This window comes from Meleagris gallopavo, chromosome 7, assembly GCF_000146605.3.
Source record: "Meleagris gallopavo isolate NT-WF06-2002-E0010 breed Aviagen turkey brand Nicholas breeding stock chromosome 7, Turkey_5.1, whole genome shotgun sequence".
In the NCBI taxonomy this organism is placed as follows: domain Eukaryota; kingdom Metazoa; phylum Chordata; class Aves; order Galliformes; family Phasianidae; genus Meleagris; species Meleagris gallopavo.
The window spans coordinates 24,496,601-24,519,818 of NC_015017.2; the positions used below are offsets into that span (position 1 = coordinate 24,496,601).

General features: G+C 47.3%; 1 protein-coding gene across 2 annotated transcripts in view; it reads right to left on the reverse strand.

The window, feature by feature from the left end:
* Positions 1-21,739, reverse strand: part of SLC12A8 (solute carrier family 12 member 8) — a 41,807-nt gene extending 20,068 nt beyond the window's left edge. The window contains exons 1-5 of one of the 2 annotated variants that reach the window (XM_010713870.3): positions 21,522-21,739; positions 20,880-21,026; positions 17,620-17,811; positions 14,700-14,931; positions 241-354 (exon numbers count right to left, since the gene is read on the reverse strand). In XM_010713870.3, coding sequence (XP_010712172.1) covers positions 241-354; positions 14,700-14,931; positions 17,620-17,811; positions 20,880-21,026; positions 21,522-21,644 — 808 coding nt within the window. In that variant the 5' untranslated portion in view covers positions 21,645-21,739. The remainder of the gene's footprint in view (positions 1-240; positions 355-14,699; positions 14,932-17,619; positions 17,812-20,879; positions 21,027-21,521) is intronic. The other variant, XM_010713871.3, reaches the window with a different exon arrangement.
* Between the last annotated feature and the right edge of the window lie 1,479 nt (positions 21,740-23,218).

The window sequence follows — 23,218 nt, forward strand, 5'->3', positions numbered from 1 at the left end:
CCCATCCCCTTCCCTCCCATCCAGCACAATCTTATCACAAGGCTTATCTAGCAATGTAAATCATGGATCATCACTATTAAAAAAGCTTGGAACCCCATGGCCCCGAAGCACTGGCCAAGATTGCCTAATCCTCGGAGGGGAGGAAACAATGCCATCATGTCAACCCATAGGCTTGACGAGCAGCCTGGAGAATCTCCCCAGGAGATGTGCCTGTGGCGGGGAGGATAAAACTCACCGTACCTGTGGCAGCTGGGAAAAACACTCCAAAAACAGTGAAGAAAGACTCCCCCTGGCTGTAGTCTGGCAGTGTGTTGTTAAATAAAAGCTCTTCGGAGTAGCCAACGAAGCCGTGCTCTGCAAACACAAGGAGGGAAAGAGGAATACCTCAGCCACTGCATGCATGGTAGGAGAGCCAACGACCAACTCAGTCTTGGGTGACAGCCCTGCCGCCCCCAGAAAAGTGTGACAGCAGTGGCTGTTTCCAGTGGTTGTTTGAAATGGTGAATGTCAACTTTTTTAGTGGGGGAAGAGGTAAGCATGGTTAAATGGGTGCCAATGCCAGGCAAGCCATGGATGGCAGTGATTGACACTGCTAGCACGTCTCAGCTGTGCTGCCCCATAGCGAGTCCTGCCATCAAGCACCTTTCCATGAAATCTGCCCACTGAAGACCATCACAGCCCGTGGGTAGTAAAGGTAACTTAGAAAGCAGGTTAAGGAATTAAAGATATATCTACAAAATGAATAATTTCATTTTCAGCAGGCAATGCTGCTTTTTAACAGAGTATCTTCGGTTGTGGAAACATCTCCTCCATGTAAGCACTCCAAATGCTTGTGATTGCAGCGGGGGGAGGTGAGCAAAACTGGTTTATTTCTTCTTCCAGCCACTACAATTTATTTCCACAAGACATGTGACTTCAATAACTTGAATTTTCTCATTAGCAGGCAGGATGTTGTTTATGGCTGTGCAGGGTGACAGCCAGAAATTTAAAAACAACTCCATCAAAGCTGTCCCATGCCTCAAAGGCAGCATTAATGATGTTTGGACAATAGATTCAACCGGAAAATTAATCAAGAGTTCTGAACACAAGACATGTTCGTTTAAAGTGTCAGAATATAACTAACCACAGAACTTTGAAGTTGCCACAGAAAAATCCTATAGATAATCAAAAGTTTCCTACTACATCTGCATTCATTGTGTTGCCCAAACATGGATGGATCTCCTGCTGCCAGACTTTTAGAAGTTTCAGTCATCTTCACAAGGAACAAGCTACAGATGACACTTAAAGGGAATATGCTCAGTGCAACACCCTGACCTCTGGACCTCACAGAAGTCTGCATAAACTGCAGCTTCTGTAAAAATAAAGGGGTAATTTGTGTATGTTGTACATTCCTGCAAGACTAGACCCAAACCCTTTTTTCAGATAAAGCCCGTACAATCTTAACTGGAATTTGTGCCCACAGCACGAGTGCTGGCTGCAGAACTTCTATCAAACTCCTCAAGAAAAGTCTCAGTCTGCAGTCAAACAATTCTTCATCCGCTCCTCATAGAAATGTTTTGCTATTAAAACAAAAGAGGTGGGGAAGTATTCAACTCAGCCAGAGGACTCACATATACAGACAGACCTTCTCCAACTCATGCTTCAGAGCAGCATCAACCAGAATTATGCCACTCTTGACAAAAGTCTGCCCAACCAATCTGGAAAATCTCTCATGGACTCTAGGCTCTAGGGATGATTTACTCTCATATTTTCCTGTCTCAGGTTTTCCCTTCTGCCCAACCATCACCACCTTGTTTGAAGTACTTGCTGCTCCCTCCTGCCCAGCTTCTATGTTATCTGGCTTTTTCCTTCTATCATGCCCTTTCACCCATTTGGAACAGTCCTCATCCTGCACTGGCACAGCCAACTGTTTCTGACAGGCTGTATGACTTTGTTTGTCTCAACTGAAGCCACTGCCCCAGTGCGTGTGCAGTCATCTGGAAGCCAGATCCCATCAGTCGATCCAATCAGCACATTTAACCTGCATGTTCTCTTTTCCATCATCCAAGTGCTTAAGAAAAAAACACCAAAGAACACAAACCAAAACCTTGCAGAACCTCACCAGACACAATCTCAAGACGGTGAATAGACCGTCTCTGACTGGGGTCTTCCAGATGGACTTGGGGTCTATATAACTAAATGACAAGCTGATGCAGGCAGCTTGATCACTGAATCACAGAACAGCCCAGGCTGGAAGGGACTTGAAAGATCACCAGGTACAACCCTTGCATCTCCTTTTTCATACCAAAGGCCAAGTACATAACCAGACTATGTGTTCTGTAAAACCACTTTGGCCATACCCTGGCCAAAGGGAGACTCTGAGACCCTTCAGTCCCTCGTCTGACCTGTAGAGGAAGAAAGGAAGCAGGAAACATCTGAACTGCAACCCCCGCCCACTAGTTTCAACACAGCTCTTAATTTTAAGCTTTCTGAGAGACAAAGAAAGAAGACCTGTACTCAGGTCTAGCTTACACAATTGGGTGGGATACGGTCAAATAACTCCCTGTTATTAGCTATCATCCTGACATAACCAGAACACATTAACACAAGCAGATATCTTAAACTTAAGGAGATGTGCAGGACCGAATACCTTAGCATTTGCAATCAGCACAATGAATGGACAGTATTGGTACAACCAATCTCTGCCAATCTTAAGGAGCCAAACGATTTCCCACACTCCTTCCATTTGCCTGCTGTTCCCTTTCCCATTTCATTCACCTAACTGTAAATCTTGGATGACAGAGACTGTCTGTGTATATGCACACAGCCTGAAACAATGGCAGATGTTACTTGAACATGACAGCTACAGATTTGTTGAAAAAGTCACAGGATGCACAAATTGCTCTGTCCCACTTCTATTTCCTTTTCTCGCAGCTTTGGTGGGACAAAGGAAGCCCAGCAATTCAAAATTTCCCCTTTATACAGGATCAGGAGCTTTCTATCTCTATTAAAGTTCATCCAAATGTTACTTCTTACACCAGCCTCATTTTTCAGTCAGTCACTCTCCTGTAAAACAGAACCCAGGTCCCTTTTGATCAGTTTTACACCACGCTGGGCAACGACCATCAATTTAAGTCAACTCCCCACACACAACCTCCGAGCTGAGCACACCATGCTGTGAACATCTCCTGGCTGTCATCGTGCCCACCACTGTGGAAAGCCTGACCACCCTTTGTCAGTCATATCAACAGTCCTAATTGTAGCTGATGGGGCAATTGAGCTGAAAATCATCCAAAACAAAACAGGAATCAGCAACTGAGACCAATTGGTTAAATCAACAGAGCACTCACTCGGGTGTTCATGGAGTCAATTATCCACATCCCATTTAAAGTGCACTTCAAAAGGCCGCACTTCGGAAGGAGGAGGGAAGGAAATGCGATAGGGTCTATATTTGGCTCTCTGATTTCCCAACAAGGCATAATCGGTTTTTAATTTTTGCAAGAGGATCTCTTCCCTTTAGCTAACTGCTGGGCATGTGAGATCCAAGCCATACTCCTCCCTCCTCCTGTATCACTCACGACAAAATTTCTGCTCTCCGTTAATTTATGTGACCCCACAGCCTCTAAATCATGCCCTTAATGAGCCTGATTCCTGCTGGCCTGCAGTGGGCTGGAGTTGAAGTGGGAATCAACAATCTTCCCTGTGTCATGCTACAAGGCAAAGAAGCCAATTCCTTCCCTGCGCTGTGTAAGCCTTATGGGAAAAGAACAATAAAAAGTAGTAGTAATTTGTTTACATCATTAGATACTCAATAAGAAGAAGGCAAATAATGGATTTCTCAAGTGGCTGAGCTGAAGTAAATAAGAAAAGGGGGAAAAATTGACTTAAACCAATATCTGAATTATTTCTATGACATTTGATAAATTAAAACACTAAAAAGCTTTAGGTTCAAGGCAAACTATTTTGCTCAACCTCAAAAGATTTATTCTCATTTTGGGATTCTAATTTTTGATTTACTTTCCCTTACTTTTTTTTTTTTTTTTAAAGAAGATTTCGAGTCTATTTCAAATGAAAAATGTCACTGTAGGGAAAAAGAAATGGGATTTTGAATCTAGATGAAACATTTTAACATTTCCAAGGCACAGTGTTTCATTTAAATGTCTCTGTGAAATGTTTCATCATTTTCTGATCTTTTTTCTTGTGTGTTTGGAGAAAAATCTTCATAGATATAACTCGTTCCAGTAAACTCAGTGCGAATCTAAGCACATTCTTTGAATTTAAAAGAGTATATTCACTAAGTTACCCATTTCTGGCAAGCTTTATTTGTTGCAAAGACCTCACCTAACATCCTTTCAGTTGCCCTTATTAAAATGAAATAGCAAACAACAAAACAACACCTAGAGCATATTAGGCGGAAGAGGCTCCAGGATGAGCATCCTCACCCCCAAGCACTACAAAGCCAACTGGGGAATTCCCATGGAGACCCCAGGCAGAGGCAGTGGCCTCCTCCCTCCATCCGAGCTGTGCTTTGGGCTTACTTCTTGCTGCTTTTTCCCTCCCCAGCAATGGGGATGAAAGTGTCTGAGCAGGCTTTCCTTCAGGGCACAACTCAAAAGGCCAGAGAAGGAGTGGGATGTGGTGGTGGCAGTGTGGGGTCAGCTCATTACACGAATGCACACAGACAACCTGGAGCTCATTACAGATTAGTCAAGTCCTGGCCAAATTCAATAAGCCTGTTCACAAACTTAAGGTTAAGTAAACCCTGGCCTGGAGGCAGGCCTGAGCATGGAGTGAAATAATGCAAAATGGAAAACTACCTTAAGACAGCTCCCCGAAGGCTGTCAAGTACTGCGCTCTGCTTGTGATTAGAGACTTTAATTATGAAGGTGGATACTGAAGGCTTGAAGTGCTGGGATTTTTTTCTTTTCCTAAATAAGTAGGTCCGCACATTCCTGCCTGAAAAGCCACAGAGAGGCACTTACTGAGATGTGCTCGCAGAGGAACAGCTGGAAGTGTTTGTCTTGCAGCATGCTGCCCAGCTCCGAACCCAGCATTTCCAAGATCTTGTGTGATATGCCATGTGGAGAGCCAAAAAGTAATTACAGAGCTTTGGCATAATTACCTCCTCTCTCTCGCTTTCCCTCTTCTTCTGTCACAAGCTCCAAGATCCAGCCATTCCCACTGGCCACCACCAAGATCCCTCCCAGTGTGGGGTCCCAGCGTGGGCACTGAAGGTACCTGGGGACATCAGCATGGAGGAGGCAGACACAGTTTCTACAGCCCAGTCCCACAGATAAAACTTCACTCTTTCTTGATGCAATTGTATATTCTCTCTTCAAACTCTTAGCCAAGGATAAGGTACAAGAGCCGGATTTATGGGCTGGGGACAAGCCATGTCACTTTGGAGCTCTCAAAATTTGTGATCAATCAGGTTGAATGGCCTAAACCAAATTCATTTCTATGCAGGTCTGTACACCCAAGTGCTGTACAGCAGAGGACTGAAATTCTCTCCTGAAGCCCTTGCAACACTATCCTTACCCCATCCGTGGAAGAAATCTGTCTTTGGATGGTCTGGCAGCCACCAAAGTCACTCAAACCCGCTACCAATCTCATGAACAGCAGCTTCCCACACCAAGGGAAGTTCAACTCACTGTGAGCTGGAACTCAAGGCTGTGCAACGCAGGAGCAGATTTCCACCAGCACAGCTGAGGAGATGGGGGTCTGGAGAGCCAGGAATGCAAAGCATTGACAGGCAGAGCTGTGCTGGCAGGTTCTGAGAACAAACATAACCTTTACTGAACTCGTACAGATACAAAAATGCTTTCACATTTTTTCAGGACATCTTCTGCTTCACTGTTGGATGTGTGTACTTCAGCTGGAAGGCTGGGAAGGAACAGAAATAAAGGGGAAGAGCTGCAGGGGGGAAAATGGAGGTGGGTGGGTTGAGAAGAAATGGGTGGCCTGACTGGAACCTGGGGACTGACATACCCATGGAATCAAATGCATCACATTTCACTTACCTTCTTCTTTGTCAACCCCACAGCCTGACCTGCTGGTCCAATGATGATCACATCCATTTGTCCCAGAGCACACCAAAGCCCCATCTCAGCCCCAGCACCCCAAACCTGGGGGATTTGAGCAGGCAGTTCTTGGATGCACACAGGTCAATGATTATACGTGATAAAAACACAGCTATTATAGACTCAACACCATAATTTCATCTCCAAATTCCAGCTTGACACATCTGTCACCAGATGAGTTTCCTTCACCCTGCTGCTGTTGTGAAAATGGGTTCGATGCCAGGAAGCACAGAACAAAACCCCTGGGTTGAAGTGATTGCACAGCTCCAGTAAAAGAAAAAAAAACAAGGTCCAAAAATGGAGCTGGGTGCCACAGTTGGCATCTTCCCAGCCAGAGCAAGAGCACAAGAGCAGAGCAGAGTTCAGCTCCTCTTCTGGCTTCCTGGAGAGCCAGCTTTGTAAGTCAGGACAAGCTGCAGAAGTGCATTTAAATGCATCACTGTTGCAAGGAACAAGAAGTAGAAATATTTTATTTTATAGAAAGAAAAAAACAAGAACTTGGCAAAACAGAGGGGAGAAGGATCAGAGCATTTTTAAAGGAAGGAGGAAAGGAGTTCCCTTGTCCAAGACCTTCTCTGCACCCATAATAAGCGCGGCAAACCCAAAATGAGAGATTATATAAAGTCCGTAATTGAAGGAGTGAAAGCCACAGTTAAAACAATCTAAAAAGACCAAGCCCTGAGAAATGCAACCCGAATCCCTTATCTTTTGATGGAAAAGAATGTGCTCCCTTAGATTAATGACGTGTTTACCCAAAAGGAAATCACCGCCCTTCTGAAGCAGCGAGTGTTTGTTCCTCCCAAGTCCCTGTTTTCTGATCCAGCGCTGATCTCCCAAACCTCCTGTTTAAAGCCAGCACACAATGCAGCTTCCTGCAGCGGCAGCCCTGAGCAATCCCAGCCTTAACCCTCTCCCAAAAACCACCTCAGCTGCACCTGTTGGGGAAGATCAGAGGGTGTTTGGGTTCTGCCTCAGCACAGGGACAGGCGTTTGCAGCGTGGCTGCCAGCAATGCTGCTGCAGAGCAATCAATCAGCCCAAATATTATTATTACTTTTTTTTTTTTTTTTGCAATATATCAGCAAAAATATTTCTGTGTTGAGTGGACAAATGAGCATGCAGCATGACAGCATTTGCAAAGGGAAGTGTGGGGATTCAGCAGAGCATCCTGCTGCCTTGTCTGTGGTGTTCTGAAAAAGGCTGACTGCTGGATGCTGCAATACGCCGATGTGCTGTGACAGTCATGGAGGAACACAGATCAAGGCACTGGAAACTCACACCAAAGCAAAGAAGTGCAGTGGGGCAACTCTGTAAAACACATACACACAAGTAAAACCCCACAATATAAGCAAACTAGCCAAAAACACACACGGGGAATATCAGTTCCTTGTATGCATGGTAAATCCAAGTATTTCATTGAACCACAGAAGGGTTTGAGTTGGAAGGCACCTTTGAGATTATCCAGTTCCAACCCCTTGCTATCAGCAGAAATATTTCCCTCTAGACCAAGTTGAGGGAAGCCCCATCACAGCCCCATCCAACCTGGCCTTGAATGCTTCCAGAGATGGGGCTTCCACAACCACAATGGGCAACCTGTTCCAGTGTTTCACCACCCTCACAGGATTTGCATCCTTTTTGTCTGCCCTGTGACCCCAAAAGGGTCCAAGAGTGAGTGACCTGCAATAAATGCATCCCATGGGTGCCACCTCTCATCTGCTCATGTCACAGGAACGTTGGGACATCCTGGCTACAAGAGCTATCAGGTCATGGGCATCTTCATCCCCCAGAGTTCAACAGGTCTACAACAGTGGGTGCCAGCCAGTAGCTCAAAATAGCACAGAAGCCATAATAAACAAAGGGAGCTGCTTAAATCAGTCCCTGATGTTTGTGCTGATGGAGCAGTGTTCATCCTTGGGTCACCATCCCTTCCTGCAGCCAGGCAGGAGCCCTGTGAAGGGAACACTCTTTCCTGCCCCACTCCTGCTGCAGTGCCCCATGGACCAGCACCCACCTGCTTCACCTCCAGCTGGCTCCTGGAGCACAGAGACATGGAAAACCAACGACATAAGCCTGTGGGAGGAGCTGGCACATCATTTGGCATCTATGCTGGCTGCGCAGGTTGGTGGTTTTGAACTGTTTTTTGCAAAAAGGCAAAAAAAAGACCCAACAAAAGACATTTGCTGCAGGTAGAAAATCTGAAATCTTGGTTAGGAAGAAAAAAAAAAAGAAAAAGAAAAAGATTTTAACGTGGGTATTTACAAAGTCCACTTATGCTTTATATTACTTAATGCTAAGCATCAGTCTTGCCATAACATATAAAATACTTCCATGACTATTTTACGTCTTGATGTGGTATCCGCTACCTGGCTTGTTCAGCAGTATTCAAACCTGCCAGAGGAAATGGTTTTGCTCATTATAAGGAGTACAAGAAGTAAAACGCCCCTTGCTTCACCTTATTCTAGGAAAATATTTTGCATAAATGGGATACTTTATTTTGAGCGGTATTTCTTGGAAGCCATACCCAGAGTCCCTGTTGTGGGTGGCTCTGCAGAACTTCTCAGATGAAAAACCCCAGCTTGAAGAAACCAGAATTTGGGCTGAGCCAAGGCACAATTGGAGGAAAACGAACGGCACCGGAGCTGCAGAGGCGATGACACACATCCTCTGGGCTAGCTGGAGTGACACCGTTCCTAGCTCAGAGCTGCGCTGGCTGCTGCCAGGGCCAAAGCCCAACCCACGTCAATTGAATCCAGTGCCTGATTTAATGGTTGGCAGCCCTGCCCAAGGCAGAGGGGTTGGAATCAGATGGCGTTTGAGGTCCTTTCCAACCCAAGCCATTCTATGATTCTATGAATCCTCACTTTCCTAGAGCCGGCAGTTGGCCACAGTGGAACAAAACCAACTAGATCCTGCCGTGATCTGCACGCTCTTGTGCTATACTCATGACGAGAGCATCTCATGCTCACAAGTTACAGATATATTATCTAGATGACAATGGTATTTAAAAGAGAACTATTCCATTTGTTGATTTTTTTTATTATTATTCTGTACCCAAAGTGATAGCTTGATTTTTTTTTATTTTATTTTGGGGAGGTTTTCAGTATTGATGGAATTCACACAGCTACAGCTCAAAGCCTAGCTTCAGAACTGTGAATCAAATAGTGTTCGATTTTGGAGAGGCTGAGCAAGACACTGTCACCTTAAAGGATTTTTTGTTGTCATTTGTAGCGATTCACTGAATTCAGTTTAAATGGAAGGATACATTTTCCCTATTAAACCCACATTTTTCAGTGAACACATTTTTAATTCGATAGAAAAGAAAACCAAGGAGAACCAGCAGGTCCCTGCACATACAACTGGGCTGAAATCTCTCACCTAAGGTCAAAGAAGGCCATGAACTGTTAACAGAAGCCAGCAGGGAAGACGATGAGCAGTAGATAAGAACCCATATCCTGCACAAAGTTTCCTCTGCAGCCCAGGACAGGAATGCAAATTAGAAGTGAAGTGGCTGCAGAAAGAATCCAATATCCAGAAATCATCTTTTTAAGTTAAACCCCTTAATAAGGAAAGCTGATTCAGGGCACAGCTGAACTGTGACAGGAATTAAACGTTGCAGGGATGGAATACAAGGAGGCACAAAATCTCCATCATTTGAAAAGAATCATGTAGTGGCACACACACAAAAAAGTGAATGCAATTAAATAAAGCTGTCTAGTTTAAACACGGGGACGGGGAGAGGTTGAGGGATTATGGGATGTTATGCATCCAGACCGTCTTGTGAGGTCCATAGCATTAAATAATTAAACAAAAACATAGAACCCAGAGATTTTATCGGAGACAGCCCATGGGAAGGCAACGTCTAATAAGAGACAAATCCCAGGACACCATGCTGCAGCCGAGCCATCTCCCTGCTCAGTTTGAGGATCCGCCAACAGGCAGCATGGGCAGCAAGAGCATCCACCAATGAAGCCACTGAGGTGTTTTAGGGTTTAGTTGCAAGCTTGGTGGAGATTAGCTTAGCAGTGCCTCGCAGGGAAACGGCAAAGGAAGTAAAGGTTAAACGAACCATGTACAAAATCCCCTCGATAAATCATGAGGGTTATCACCTATCCTGCAGCAGGAGGCTACAGCAGCAGTGTTTATCACACCAGTACTATCACACGCTGAACCAACAGCCTAATTCCTACCACTGCTGCTATTAAATGAGTTAAAAACTAACACCTATAAGACAAAAGCAAAACCTCTGCTGCTCCAGGGATGGACCTGAGGCAGCCCTGTCTCCCAGCCTGAGTGCTGCCTCGCTGCCCCTGAGTGCAGTGGCATGCTGTAGGGTATCGACCAACATTAGGGCTGTCCCCTACACTACACACTCTAAGGATGATATTTGCTCCTGTATGGACAAAACTCAAGGGGAGCACCACAGGTGTTCAGCGAGGTTCAATACAGAAAAAAAGGATATCAGCAGGTTCTCAAGTCCTTGGGAGACCCAAAGCTTCGGCAGCAGTAATCAGGGAACAGCCTGGGATAGCTGCGACTGGAACACTGAATCCCCTTATAACCTGCTTTCCAGCCTGGCTGTTTGAGGCCCAGACAGGAGGGACAGGGCAAGAGAACGGCAATCCAGGTGGCTGTAGATTCTGAAGAAAATCCATAAGAAAAGAAAAGACAGCATCCCGCTCTCATCCCTGAGCTCTCATCCCCTCCTCACCACCACTGCGGGAGATACTGCTGGCTGCTGGGGACGTGGTGGAAACACACCATGCAGAAAACTGTCAGGTCAAGCTACATTTTTTATCATCTCTTTTTTTTTTTTTTTTTTTAAAACCAAATTGCCTTAAATACCTACTTCAGAGAGACTGATGTAGCTTTCCTGTCCATACCTAAACAAGCCCCCCTAACAATGTTATCACTTTTCAAAACACATCTGTGCTGCAGCTCCTAGCCCAGACAATTGGCAGGTAACCAGTTAATAAATTTCTTCTCCAGACTGTTGAATAGGCTGGCCTCCACTCAAAGGTGATGTCACTCCAATTCAATGTGCTATAATTGGAAAAACCTGGGGAAAGCAATCGCGTGTTTTTTAATAAATAAAGATCGCATTAGCAGCCTCCTGCTTTTATTCACCACCAGCTCTACCTTGTTCAGTAGCAAAGTGGGATTTTCTGCTGCCACTCACTCCATGATTCCTACTTGGAATATGATGCCAGTTTCCAGATGTGTTTCAAACCAGGAAGTCAGCAATCAGCCTGGATAAAGCCTCTGGGATTAGCTGCAGATCATCTTCTGACACACACATCCTTCCTGCACCCTCTCTTAGAAAACTGGGGCACACCCCTCGTGCCCAAAAATACAATAGACAACAGCCCAGGCCAAGCAAAAGCCTCTGATTAGGAAGCTTTGATCATTTCCATGTTAAATATACGTGAATACATTTAATTGATTCAATCCATCAAAGTCTCCAAAGCACTTTAGGGATCTTTACAGCACTGATGTGTTTACAAACACGTCATTTTAACAGCTGCAGGTTCCCTTTCTGCTAGAGCAGCCCCATGCAAATGTCCCCTTTGGTCCCCTCCCCTGGCAGAAGAGCTCAGCTCTCCCAGGCAGCCATGGGACACCCAATGAGGAGAAATCCTTCACAAGTCTCATTCTTAGAGGAAGAAGTGAGGATAAACGTTTTTCTGAGCTCCGTGAGAATACTGTCAAAAGACTACAACAGAAGTGGGTGACACGAAGGATGTGGTTTGTGTGAAGAATAATCCCAACCAGCAGCACTCTGGCAGCAGCACGCCCAGGGGCTGCAGGGGTTTGGATGCAAGCAGGGGTTTGGATGCAAGCAGGGGTTTGGATGCAAGCAGGGGTTATGCTCAGGGCCTCAGAGTGCTCCAAAGACTCCCAGCAGCCCCGGCATGATGAGGGACGGCCTGGGCTCCACCAGGAGAGAGGTTCGGCTCCTGAACTAGCTGCAGGAGGGGAGCCCCAGCCCAAGCAATCCTCAGGCCTTGATCACTCAGCCAGACCCCCACCCTCCTATTATCTAACACCCTGCCAACAGAATCCGTATTTTTAATTTTTTCCCTCTTCTAAGAACATTAAAGAGGCTGTTGTTGGGGGCTCTTTTGCTTGCATTGCAACTCCTTTCATCTCACCACCAGAACAAAGCACAACCCAATTAACACCAGATCTCCCCCCAAATAACCCCACCCCTCCCCATTTGCTCCCACAGAGCCACTGGGTTGTAGAAGGGTACCTGTGAGCAACTGCCAAAACAGGAAAGCAGGCGCCTAATTGAAGGGAGTATTTGGGAGTCACCCTACACAAAAATTAGCAGAGATATGCTAGGAAAATAAAAGTGCGGGCACTAACAGCAGTCTTATCTTCTTTTTCCATGACTCTAACGCTCAGTACGTGAAGAGGCCAAAAAGTTTCACACGATGTTCTGAGGAGTTGGTTGCGGACAGACAGCATCCTCTCTTTTATGTTCACTGCTCCCCCCCACAAAGTAACGCAGACTGGTTTTGAAGCACAGATCTACAGCATTTATGCAAGCCAAGAAACCCCAGCACTGCTCTTCTGCCTGCAACATGTTATTCAGCAGCATAATGGACACAAGGTCCCATCTGTCTGCTCTCAATTTACCTGCGTTAGCTTGGCAAGAAGAGAAAGCCATGAGAAGACACGGGGGGTTGGGGCTACATGGGGGTGACCATTTCTGGAGGTGACACTGAGCTTGGGTTGGTTCAGAGCCTGGCAGAAAGATGGCATGGGAGTCCCTCTCCTTAGCACCTACCCCATCCTTACCATCTATGCCTGACAGTAACCTGGGACCACGGCCATCACTGACGAAGCACTGGCTGGGTCCAATGGGGAAATTTAGAATTCCATGGCCCCCAAAGGAAGCTCTGGGTCTTGAGACCATGCCAATGTTTGGGACTAAGCAGGAGGGATGCTGCAGCCTGGTGGTGCCTGGGCAAGGCAAGTCTGCTTCTGAATGCCAGCGATTCTCAAATTTCTTTTTGTTTCCTTGTTTGTTTTCCCATGTGCCTAAATACACAAACACTTTTCCTGCCTTTGCTCTTTACAGCTTCTCCTCCGTGTAGTACCTCTCGGGAATCCTGGATCTACTCCGAGGTCGAACCCTGCAGCCTCCACAGGGAGGGCCACATCTGGAGAAGGGACCACAGCCCCGAGTGCTCCCCACAGCAGGACAAGCTGTGGAGAGGGAAAGGAGAAAGCAGCGGGAAGTCCTGCTGAGAACCCCTTTTGTCTAAATAGGGCCTGTCCTCCGACTAAAAATAAAGGCTAACCACAGGAAGGGAGTGAGAGCTTGGCCCACATCCCGTGTTGTACACGCCTGGGTGTGAGGTTGAGGAATGGGGGGGGGATGAGTGAGGGGCCCCCACCCAGCGCAACCACACATGGGCTTGGGCGCCAGGCCCTTGGGATGGATAGGCACACTCATGGAGGTTACTTAAACCCAAGCAGACAGTGCTTGGTGGCGGCACACATCTCCAGCATCTTTCCTGACCTGCTCACACCCCTCCCAGCATGGGTGGGAAGGCGCTCTGCTAACTGGTGCACAGGAGAGGCGCAGGCTCACAGAGGCCATGCTCACTGTTGGTGCTGACGCACCACTCAGAGGCCTGCTGGGGAAATGCAGCACCCAGCCCAAGCTCAGACCGTCCTCTTAAACAGAAGCTGAATTAAAAACAAACAAACAAACAAAAAACAAACAAACAAACAAACAAAACAAACACAAAAGCTAACAAAAAACCCTCATTCTCCTTCCTTATAAGTCTCTGGGTCTATACAAAGGTCACCCTTGAGCATGAAGGGAATGCAAACCCTCATGGTTTCCTTTAGAAAAGGACTTCTACACACAGCAGCTGCTTGGAGCAGGCTAGCTGCTTTCCCTTCAAGACATGCCAACTATTCCATACTGAGCACATGCTAAATATGAAATGCAGATGCCTTTCCATGAGCTGCTTTAGCGGGTTTCTTGAATTTTCCCCCCTTATGATGCTTTTTGATGCAGCAGAACTCAAGAAAAAGATGACACCTTCTGTTTACTCAGCTAATTACACTTCGTGACTGCTGCAGGGCTGGCTGCAATGCTCATGAGCTCCTTATAGTCTGCGGTGGGCTCCCAACCAGCATCTCTAGGGATGAGGACACAGAGAAGGGAAGGGTTCTCAGGGAACTCCATCCCTTTGCCTTGCCCATGCCCAGCTGCCCCCACTGCCTGCCTCATGATGGGGACCCCACAGCAGGCTGCTGTCAGGCTGGGGAAAGGTAACAGAGGATACTCTTCGAAACTCCAGCAACTTCCTTCTCCATACCACTAGCCTCTGCCCTGGGCAAGGAATTCAGCAGTGCTTCCTCAGCTGGGCAGCCCAGAGCTAGTGTCAGCTGCGCATCACACTGCCAAGGCTTAGAGGATGCCCCAGGCTTCCAGAGAAAAAACTCCTCCATACAAAGTTGTAATGGTCATGGGCAATCTGCTCTAAGAGGTCCTGCTGCCACATTTGATAGCCCTGAGCTCTACCTCTGCCTGGATGTGTACCTTCACAAAGTTGCCTACACAGAAAACCCCAGAAGAACCAACACCCATTTCCCCACTGCTCAGGACCGTCAGCTTTACCTGGATCGAGGTGTGAAAAGGACCCGATGACAAAGTCCAGCGTCGAGACAGCCAGCAGGAAGAGCAGCAGGAGCTGGAGGCGGATGATCCACTTCACCCCTGCCAGGTTGATCCCGAGCAGCCCCAGCAGCACCGCCAGGGAAATGCCCCGCACTGCCCAGATGTTGCTGAGGTTCAGTACATCCGCGATGGACTCTGCAAAGCCAGTGATGTACATGGCACCTGCAACACACTGAAGGACAGAGGTCTGTGAGCATCCTGTGGGTGCAGTGCCTGTAGCAGGGCTCATCCTGCTGTTGCAGCACTGCAGTGTTTAAGGTGACTCTGGCCCACAGGTACTGAACTCTACTGCCACAACAGAGGACGCTGTCAAGGCAGTACGGGTAAGGCACTGTATGTACTGCCTGAGTAAACACAGTAGCAACGAGCAACTTTCCCCTTGCTTTAAAATGTATCTCCAATTAACATTCCAAGAGAAACCACTCTGGTTTATCCAAGGAAGAAGAGGATGAGTCAATCTTTTTAGCTTCTTCTGTTTCTCTGAAAAAAAGGCTCCTAGTCAAGCACCTGCCTGAAGAGCAGTTACATGCTTCTCCCCTCCCTGCTTCCTAGGGTTTACTTTTAATTCCGTATTTAGCTTGGATGTAAAGCCTGATGCTTCACTGGCTCCCTGGCTCGTTCCTGGAAGGAAGCCTGCACATTTGAGGAGCGCATATTGTGCAGTCCATGCTCCCCAAGCACTTGGGAAAGCTGTTTATTTCCCTTACTCTTCCTGGGTGGCCAGCAGTCCATACGATGGGACATCCGCAGCACAAGAAAACAGCTGCAGGTTCAGCCCTCAGATCACCCTGTGGGGCACCAATCCCAATTCCAGAAGTTTCCAGGACGGGCATTTTAGCAACATTCCCTCTCAGCACACAGCATAGCTGGCAAACCAAGTCAGGGTAAGCAGCTGCAGATCAGCACCAGTAAGGGTTGTTAGGAGGACACTCAGAAAGGAGCAGAGCGGGAGAGAGCTTCAACACCTCAAACATCCTTGAAGCCTACCCTTCAATAAAACATGACATCTCCAGATCAGGGGTCAGGTGTCTGTGAAGTCCCCACTCCACTTTGCACAGTTACAAGCCACCACCCCGGTGGCCCTACAACAAGGGGTTCTTTCTTGGGCCTTAAACTACCTATCTTGAAATCAGAACAGAATGTCCCGGCTGAATGCTTGTAGAAATCAGTTCCTTAAGAGCCTTTGCAAGACATACACTTTGCTGGGTGAAGAACACAAATGATTTGTAACAACCAGACAAGTGCTACCTTTACCTTTGCTTTCAGCAGAAAGCTATTTTAGAGCTACAAAACCTTTCTTTCTTCGAACAGTTCTTACTGTGAGCCACTCCAGAAAAGGAGACTGCTGAGAAGAGCACCAAACCGCAGCCCTGCAGCCCAAGCTGCCATGACCAAGCACATGCTGATCTCTGGAGGAGCTGATATAGGCGTGCCAGACCTGATTAGGGGAGATTAGGGGTTAACGTTAGGAAAAATTTCTTCTCAGAAACAGTGGAGATGCACTGGAATGGGCTGCCCAGGATGGGGGTGGAGTTACCGTCCCTGGAGGTGTTCAAGAACTGTGGAGATGTGGTACTGAGGGACATGGTTAGCGGGCATGGTGGGGGATGGTTTGAGGTTGAACTTGATGATCTTAGTGGTTTTCTCCAATCTTTACAATCCTGTGATTAAGCATTTCCTCCAGTGCATCACAAGAGGACCCCACTCTGGGTTCCAGCCCATCTCTGCAGCATGCAGAGCAATCTCTCATTACCAAAGGCAGCAGAATCATGTACCCAGTTCCTGCACCACTTCTGACCAGTTACAGCTCTCTGTGTGCAGCTTGCAGCAGAGATGCAGCTCACAGCTCTTGCAGAAAAAGGCAGAAAAAGTCTGCTGAGCACAGCCAGAGAGAAGGGAAACACATCAGCTTTCGGGAGCACGCAAAGCATTTCTCCTCAAGCTGCCAATTCCCACCCCGCAGCCCCCATGCGTGCTGGATGCCTCACTACAGGATGGGGGCTGCCAGAGGCCAGGTTTTACAACCCCTGGGAGAGGCTGCAACCTGATTGCTTTCCCAGACAGGGTCCACTCAGAGAGCAGGAGTGGAAAATATTACAGGAAGGATTCTCATGTGTGGCCCATTTCCATATCTTGGCTTATAACTGCATTCAATTTGTATTTTACGGACACTTGCTTTTAATCTGAAGTGAAAGAAGAAGAGGGGATTTTTTTTTGTTTGTGTTTTTTAAGGGTTTTCAGAGATTGCTGCAAGTCAGTCATTTTAAAACAAACTTCAATAAAAATTCTTCCCTGCTCATCACACTTCAGACTGTTCATAACATCTTTACAGGGGGAGGGGGTTAATTTACCACAGATTTAAGAGATTATTTTCCACTCTTTATGTTTACTACACATGCATTTCAGTGCTCTGCCTCCATGGCTCCTCAGGGCCATTCAAAAAACACAGAAGTCGTGACTATCAAAACACCACCTTACCTCTGCCCAGCTCCCATCATACACCAGCTCCACTTCTGCCCCATTTGGAGAAACAATCAAGGCTAGCCCAGTCCACATGTATCCCCACATCCCCAAGGGCATAGTGAGCACATAAAGGCCAACATGGCAGCCCAGAGGGCTCTTTGCTTTAGGTGGCCACCCTGGCCGCTGCCTTTCCATTGGATTTATGTCTCCTTAAGGGCAAGGCATGTCTTGGCACCAAGGGTACTTTGGGAATGGAAGGGACGTTCTGCACGAAAACCAACTCCTCTGCCATTTTAACCATGCCAAGTGCCATTTGGCCTGCTCTTACGGATGCATTTAGAAAGACCGATAAGTTTCTAATTTTTCTTTTTAATTATCTTCTCATGTTTCTAATTACCTGGCCAAAAATATAAAGGAGCCCAATGGTCCCCCCGACTTGACCTCCAAGGACAGTAGAGATCATGGAGTAGACGCCTCCACTTCCAATGCTGCACTTCTCACAGACCCCAATTCCAGATAGGACTGTCACCAGAGCAACCAGGACCACAAAGGACACCAGAAACATGCCCATCACAACACCAGTGTTTCCCTGCAACGAGAAAACAATAACAAAAAACAACTCACACAAGAAAATCGGTTGAGACAGAAAAAGGACCCAGCCGCTTCTACTTGTGATCAATGGTTATGGAGTCGTTACAGATGAAAAAGGAAGAACAAAACCTCAACACACACCCTAATTATATAATTAATGTAACTGATTGCTAAATTCACAGATCCTATTGATGTCCTTTTGAAGGAGAGCAGCCTCATCCTGCGGTTGGACAGACCTTTCCATGATAAGGCTCTGCTCCATCACTGGGCTCCTGCATGAATCACTGATTCCGGCTTCTGGCTGAGAAAGGATGATGCCAAACAATGACTCAACGACCATGAGGAGGGGGTTGCTGCCATTGCCGTGTTTCATTATGTTTGAGAATGAAATATTAACCAAAAACAAACAAACAGAACAGTTTCAGAACAAAAAAGTAGTATCAAAACCAAACGTTTGGGATTTGTGACAACTGATTTATTAAAATCATCACACCGGAATTTTAATTTATCACAACGTTTACCTTTAAAAGCTGTATTCCTCCCAAACGATAACAAAGAACAAAGCCTCCGGGGAAACACTGCCTGGAAGATAAATAATGCGCTCATAGGCCACTACACGCGGGGCTTTATCTGCTTGATGTATGCAAAGTAGCAGGTGGCTCTCACACTCAATTTCCTCATACGCATTTTGTGTGGAGGATTTTGTCCTGCTGATAAAAACTTCCTTCCTGCTCTGGGCAGAGGAAGCGCCAGGGAGGAGCGGCTGCAGGCAAAGATGTGGGGTGAACACCAAAGCCTGCCTGCAGTGCAGGGTATGCTGCTTGAGGCACTCCATTTGTGGCTGCATTTCCTATGTGCAGTGAAAGCATGCCTTCCACAGAGCCGAGAAGGCGGCACTTGGTTCCTCCATGCAAATTCAAGCGCCTCTTCTGCACTCAGGACCTTCCAAACCTCTCTCTCACAGCTCTAATTTATTTTCCAAAAGTTCGGCACCGTGCTCCAGCCCACCTTCCCCTGCTGACAAATTGCTTAGTCCAGCACACTGCCAGCCCAACTGCATCATCAGAAGCCTCTCCCAGCAACTGCCATCAGAAGCCCAGTTCACGTCTGGCCTCACTTCCTCTGCCTCGACTTGTGTTTCAGGCCCTGTCCCATAGCTCATCTGTATCCTTGCTCCCTCTCCTCCCACTCCAGTTGTTTCTGAGGTCATGCTAGCCTTGATATGGGTTTGTTTATTACCAGCACTGCTTCTCATCCTTGGGGTTGGTTGAAATCCCAGATCTCTTTTATTTTTTTTCCTGCTTTTTGCAAAACAACAGAAACATATCCAGGATGTTACTATCATCATAAAATCCTATTTTGGTTCAGCATCCCGCGGCCTTTGACAGGACTTTATCTGGTCAGTGGGGAACAGAGCCAAGATTTGTTACAAATGCAGCTGCTGGCAGGGTCAGCCCCACAGCCCAATACAACCCGACACTCCTTTAAAAGGACAATTGTTCCTTTTCCTCCATAGCTTACCCTAAGGTTAAAAGGGTTAATAAATACGACACGCTTCAGTTAATAAGAAAAAAAAAGTACACACATGCAAACATACACATGGCCTTGGGCTTTTCCAGATCCTGGAGGAGGCACCAGGCAAGCGCAGCAGCTGGTTAATGGGCAACGTGGGGCTTTAGGCAGAATAAAGCTTTAACATCAGGGCCAGAAGAGACCTACCTCCTTCCTACAGAACACCAGTGGGAGGAAGGCAGAACTGGGAGGCAAAAGTCCTGATTATTTATGCATGCATGCTGGAAGGATGGAGTGTAAGTGGGCAGCACAGTGGTGCAGCAGTTACTGAACACATGTGGAAGACTGAGGTCCCCTGCAACTGCAGGTGTTACCAACTCCAGCTGTGAAAATCTACAGCAAAAGCCTGACAAATGGATCCATGTATGTGCGACCTCTGCCACGTGTGCTCTGCCAGCCTTGACTTCTCCTCCCTTCCCTTTCACGCTGTCCTCCAGCTGTTCCAGCTTTTATTTACTTTATTTTTAACTGTGCTCGTTCCAGCAGTAATTTGCTTTCAGAGGACACATGGAGGAAATCAAATCAAGAAAAGTGAAGCTAGGAGAATCATCCCAGCTTCTTCAGGCTGCAGTTCCCACCAAAAAGCACGAGCCATGTTTCAGCTGGAAGAGGTGAGGCGAAGAGCACAGCACTCATGTACTGACCCACCAAGGATCAGTGGAATGCAGTGTTGGCGTTTGCACCCTGCTGTCAGCGAGGGAACAGCCCCACTGCATCTCAGCTGCCCTATGGATTCACCTGATTCTGTAGCCCTGTGGGTCCCAATATTCCCTTTTGATGCCTTCAGTGAAGCAAAGTTCAATATAGAGTGCAAGTTTCCTTTTGGGAAATGTCCACTGTGCCTGTGACACAAACTTGCACTTGCGATGCAGACTGAGCCTGAAGCTCAAATTCCACTATTCCCTGGAGATGCCCTCCTTTTACTGTGGGGAAATTCTAAGGGACAGCACAACAAATTGCAGCAGGTATAGACCTGCACTGCAGTGCAAGAGAGAAGAGGCAGGCTCCAACCCTGCACAAGTCATTGGGTTCATACATAGGAGCCCCTTGGGCAGCGAGGACACTCCCACCTGGCTGAGGACTGCCCATCTGAGACACACTATGGATCCCAAGTAATGCAGTTATGTTTGGAAGAGATCTGCTCTGGTGGTACAGGGAAGATGTTAAATTAGCTCTACCTACAGTAATGTGCTTTGCCTGAAAAGCAATTCTTCTGCCTCAACAGTGCAACATCAGGATGTCCCTGTTTACTGTCTAGGCTGGTGGTTGTGGTGCTGCTTTCTTTTTCTGAAAGCTAAAACAGGAACACTTAAAAATACCACCTTCCATTTTTGTGGAACCTTCTAAAAAGCTAAGAAATACCAGAGGACTTCACCAATTCATCGCCTATGAGCATCACAAAACCAAGAACACTCAGGTTCTGATGGAGAAGAGAGGTGAGGAGAAAAGGACCTATTCCCATTCTCATGTTCAACCGAATCAGCCCTCACTCACCACAAGCCATCCCGTCCTCAGGAAAAGAACCACTCCAAAAATGTTGATCATGCAGGAGGTGAAGACGCCATCCCACGTCCCAAAAAGCACTGGCTCCCACACAAACAGCTGGATCTTCCACCAGGGCCTGCTCTGTGTTTGGGATCCCTGCAGGAAAGCAAAGCCTTCAGTTTCATCCCTTATACTCTACAGGCAGGCTGCAGAAGTGGTGTGAAGGTCAATGACTATTATAGCCACATGGCTTGCCACCAACGAATGCAAAGATATGACTTAGCTCCAACTTTGGAAGCGCTGTGTTTTGGGAAGCCAAGTTGGATGGGACTTTGGGCAATCTGACCTAGTAGGTGGCAACTAGCCCATGGCATGGGATTGGAGCCGGATGAGCTTTGAAAACCCCATCAAAAAGAGCAGGCTCACTGCAGGGTCTCTTGGAGTAGAAGACAAACTAGGTTGGATAGACTGGGGCTGGAAAAATAGGTTCAAATAGCTCTGTCATCACACAAAGCCAATAGATTAGGGATGAGAACACTGAGTTTCTAGAGGAGATAGAGAACACATGCAAAGTTCAGAGCTGCTGAAGCCAACAGCTGAAACCTCGGGGGACGTGCAGCTGGGTTTCAAGGGGAGCTGGCTCCCACATACCTGCTGGGCCTCCTCGTGGAACAGCTCCTGCACATGGCCCTCACCTCTGGCACCACGTGGAATGTTCATCGTGTGCTTTACACTGCCTCTGCCCTGCGGCTGGTGAGTCTGAGCCCAGCACATCAGCTCTTCTCCTCTGTCAAGCTCCTGCAGTGCCCAATCCCCTGCTGTGGGTTCATGGTCTTATTGCACTTCCTGTGGAAGGACAGACAGAAGGCACTGCTGCTGTTTCTCAGCCTGCAGAAGCGTGAGGCTGTTAACCAACGGCTGACGCTGAACCACAGAACGCAACACCACCACAATACTCTCTCAACTCTAACACTTAACAGCCCTTGGTGGGCTTTGCTCAGTCCTCTCCTGCTCCTGGCAACCCCAGCATCCTGCAGCACTAGCTTCACTGCTTCCTTATGTGCTGTCTGGGAGAAGTATTTCCTTTCACTTGGCTTTAAATCTGGCACCTGCTCATTCTATTCCATTCTCCCGCACTGTTATGATATGAGACATCCAGAGCACTTCCCAGCACCACTAACAGTTGCACAGCACTTATCACTTTCCCCTCCACTGCACTGTTCTGCAGTCTAGAGTTCTGCCTCTACATTCTGTGCCTGACAGAGGGCCCTGCTACCTCCCTCTCCTCCAGTGCAGTGCAAGGATGGTAAAGGAAAGGTTATGGTGAGGTGGGAGTCAGCCTCTTCTTCCTGATAAAAGACAAGAGATAACGACCTTAAGTTGAACCAGGGGAGGTTCGGGTTGCATATTAGGAACTATTTCTTCTCAGAAAGAATGGAACAGCAGTGGCACATGCTGCCCAGCAAGGTGGTGGAATCACTGCCCCTGGAGATGTTCCAGAACCGTGGAGATGTGGCATTCAGGGACGTGGTCAGTAGGCATGGGTTGATGGTTGGTGTCAATGATCTTAGAGGTCATTTCCAACCTTAATGATTCTATGACCCTACCAAAAGGGAAAAGCTGGCACAAGCACTTCTCTGGAGGTTTCATTCCTGGAGTTGACCCAGTAGGAACCACTGCCCTCCTAGATACCTATGGTCACACAGCTGAGGCTTTCCTTCCTTTTTCTCAGAGTTAGAGGACTCCAGATCCACATGCAGGCAGTGTTTTCCTAACGTCACCCCCTCTTCCATTATTTAATTCTACAGCTACTTACACACCTGGATGGATGCATTACACACTGGATGGACACATTCCTTTAGCCTATAGAGCAACTGAGGCAAGCAGGCAGGGCATAAACTACAACAGTGAAAGGCAAGCACACAGCCATGGTAATCAGAATGACAGAACCCTTTCTAATTCAGGAGTCAAATGATATCGCTCCTCCTGAAGCTTCTACTAAAGACACCAAGCAGCCTGTGAAAAAAGACCCACCTGACGGCAGGGCCCTGAGTGAGACAGGAATACAAAGGAAATAAGGCAGCAGAACACTGGTGCACACGGGAGGTCCCAACCTGCTCAAGGTTGTTCACTGCTATTCACTCACCCCACAGCCACAAACACTGTGTGAGCACAGCCCCACACACTGCAAGTGCTGGGACCCCCACAGGGCCCTGCCCTGCAGTATCGCACACGTGGTGGGATCAATTGCTCAGCACTGCTGGGAAAGCAGCCCTGGTCCATCTCACTTCTGCAGCTTCCTTTTCCTATTTCCTTATTTTATTTTCCTTTCCTTCCTCCTCCCCCCC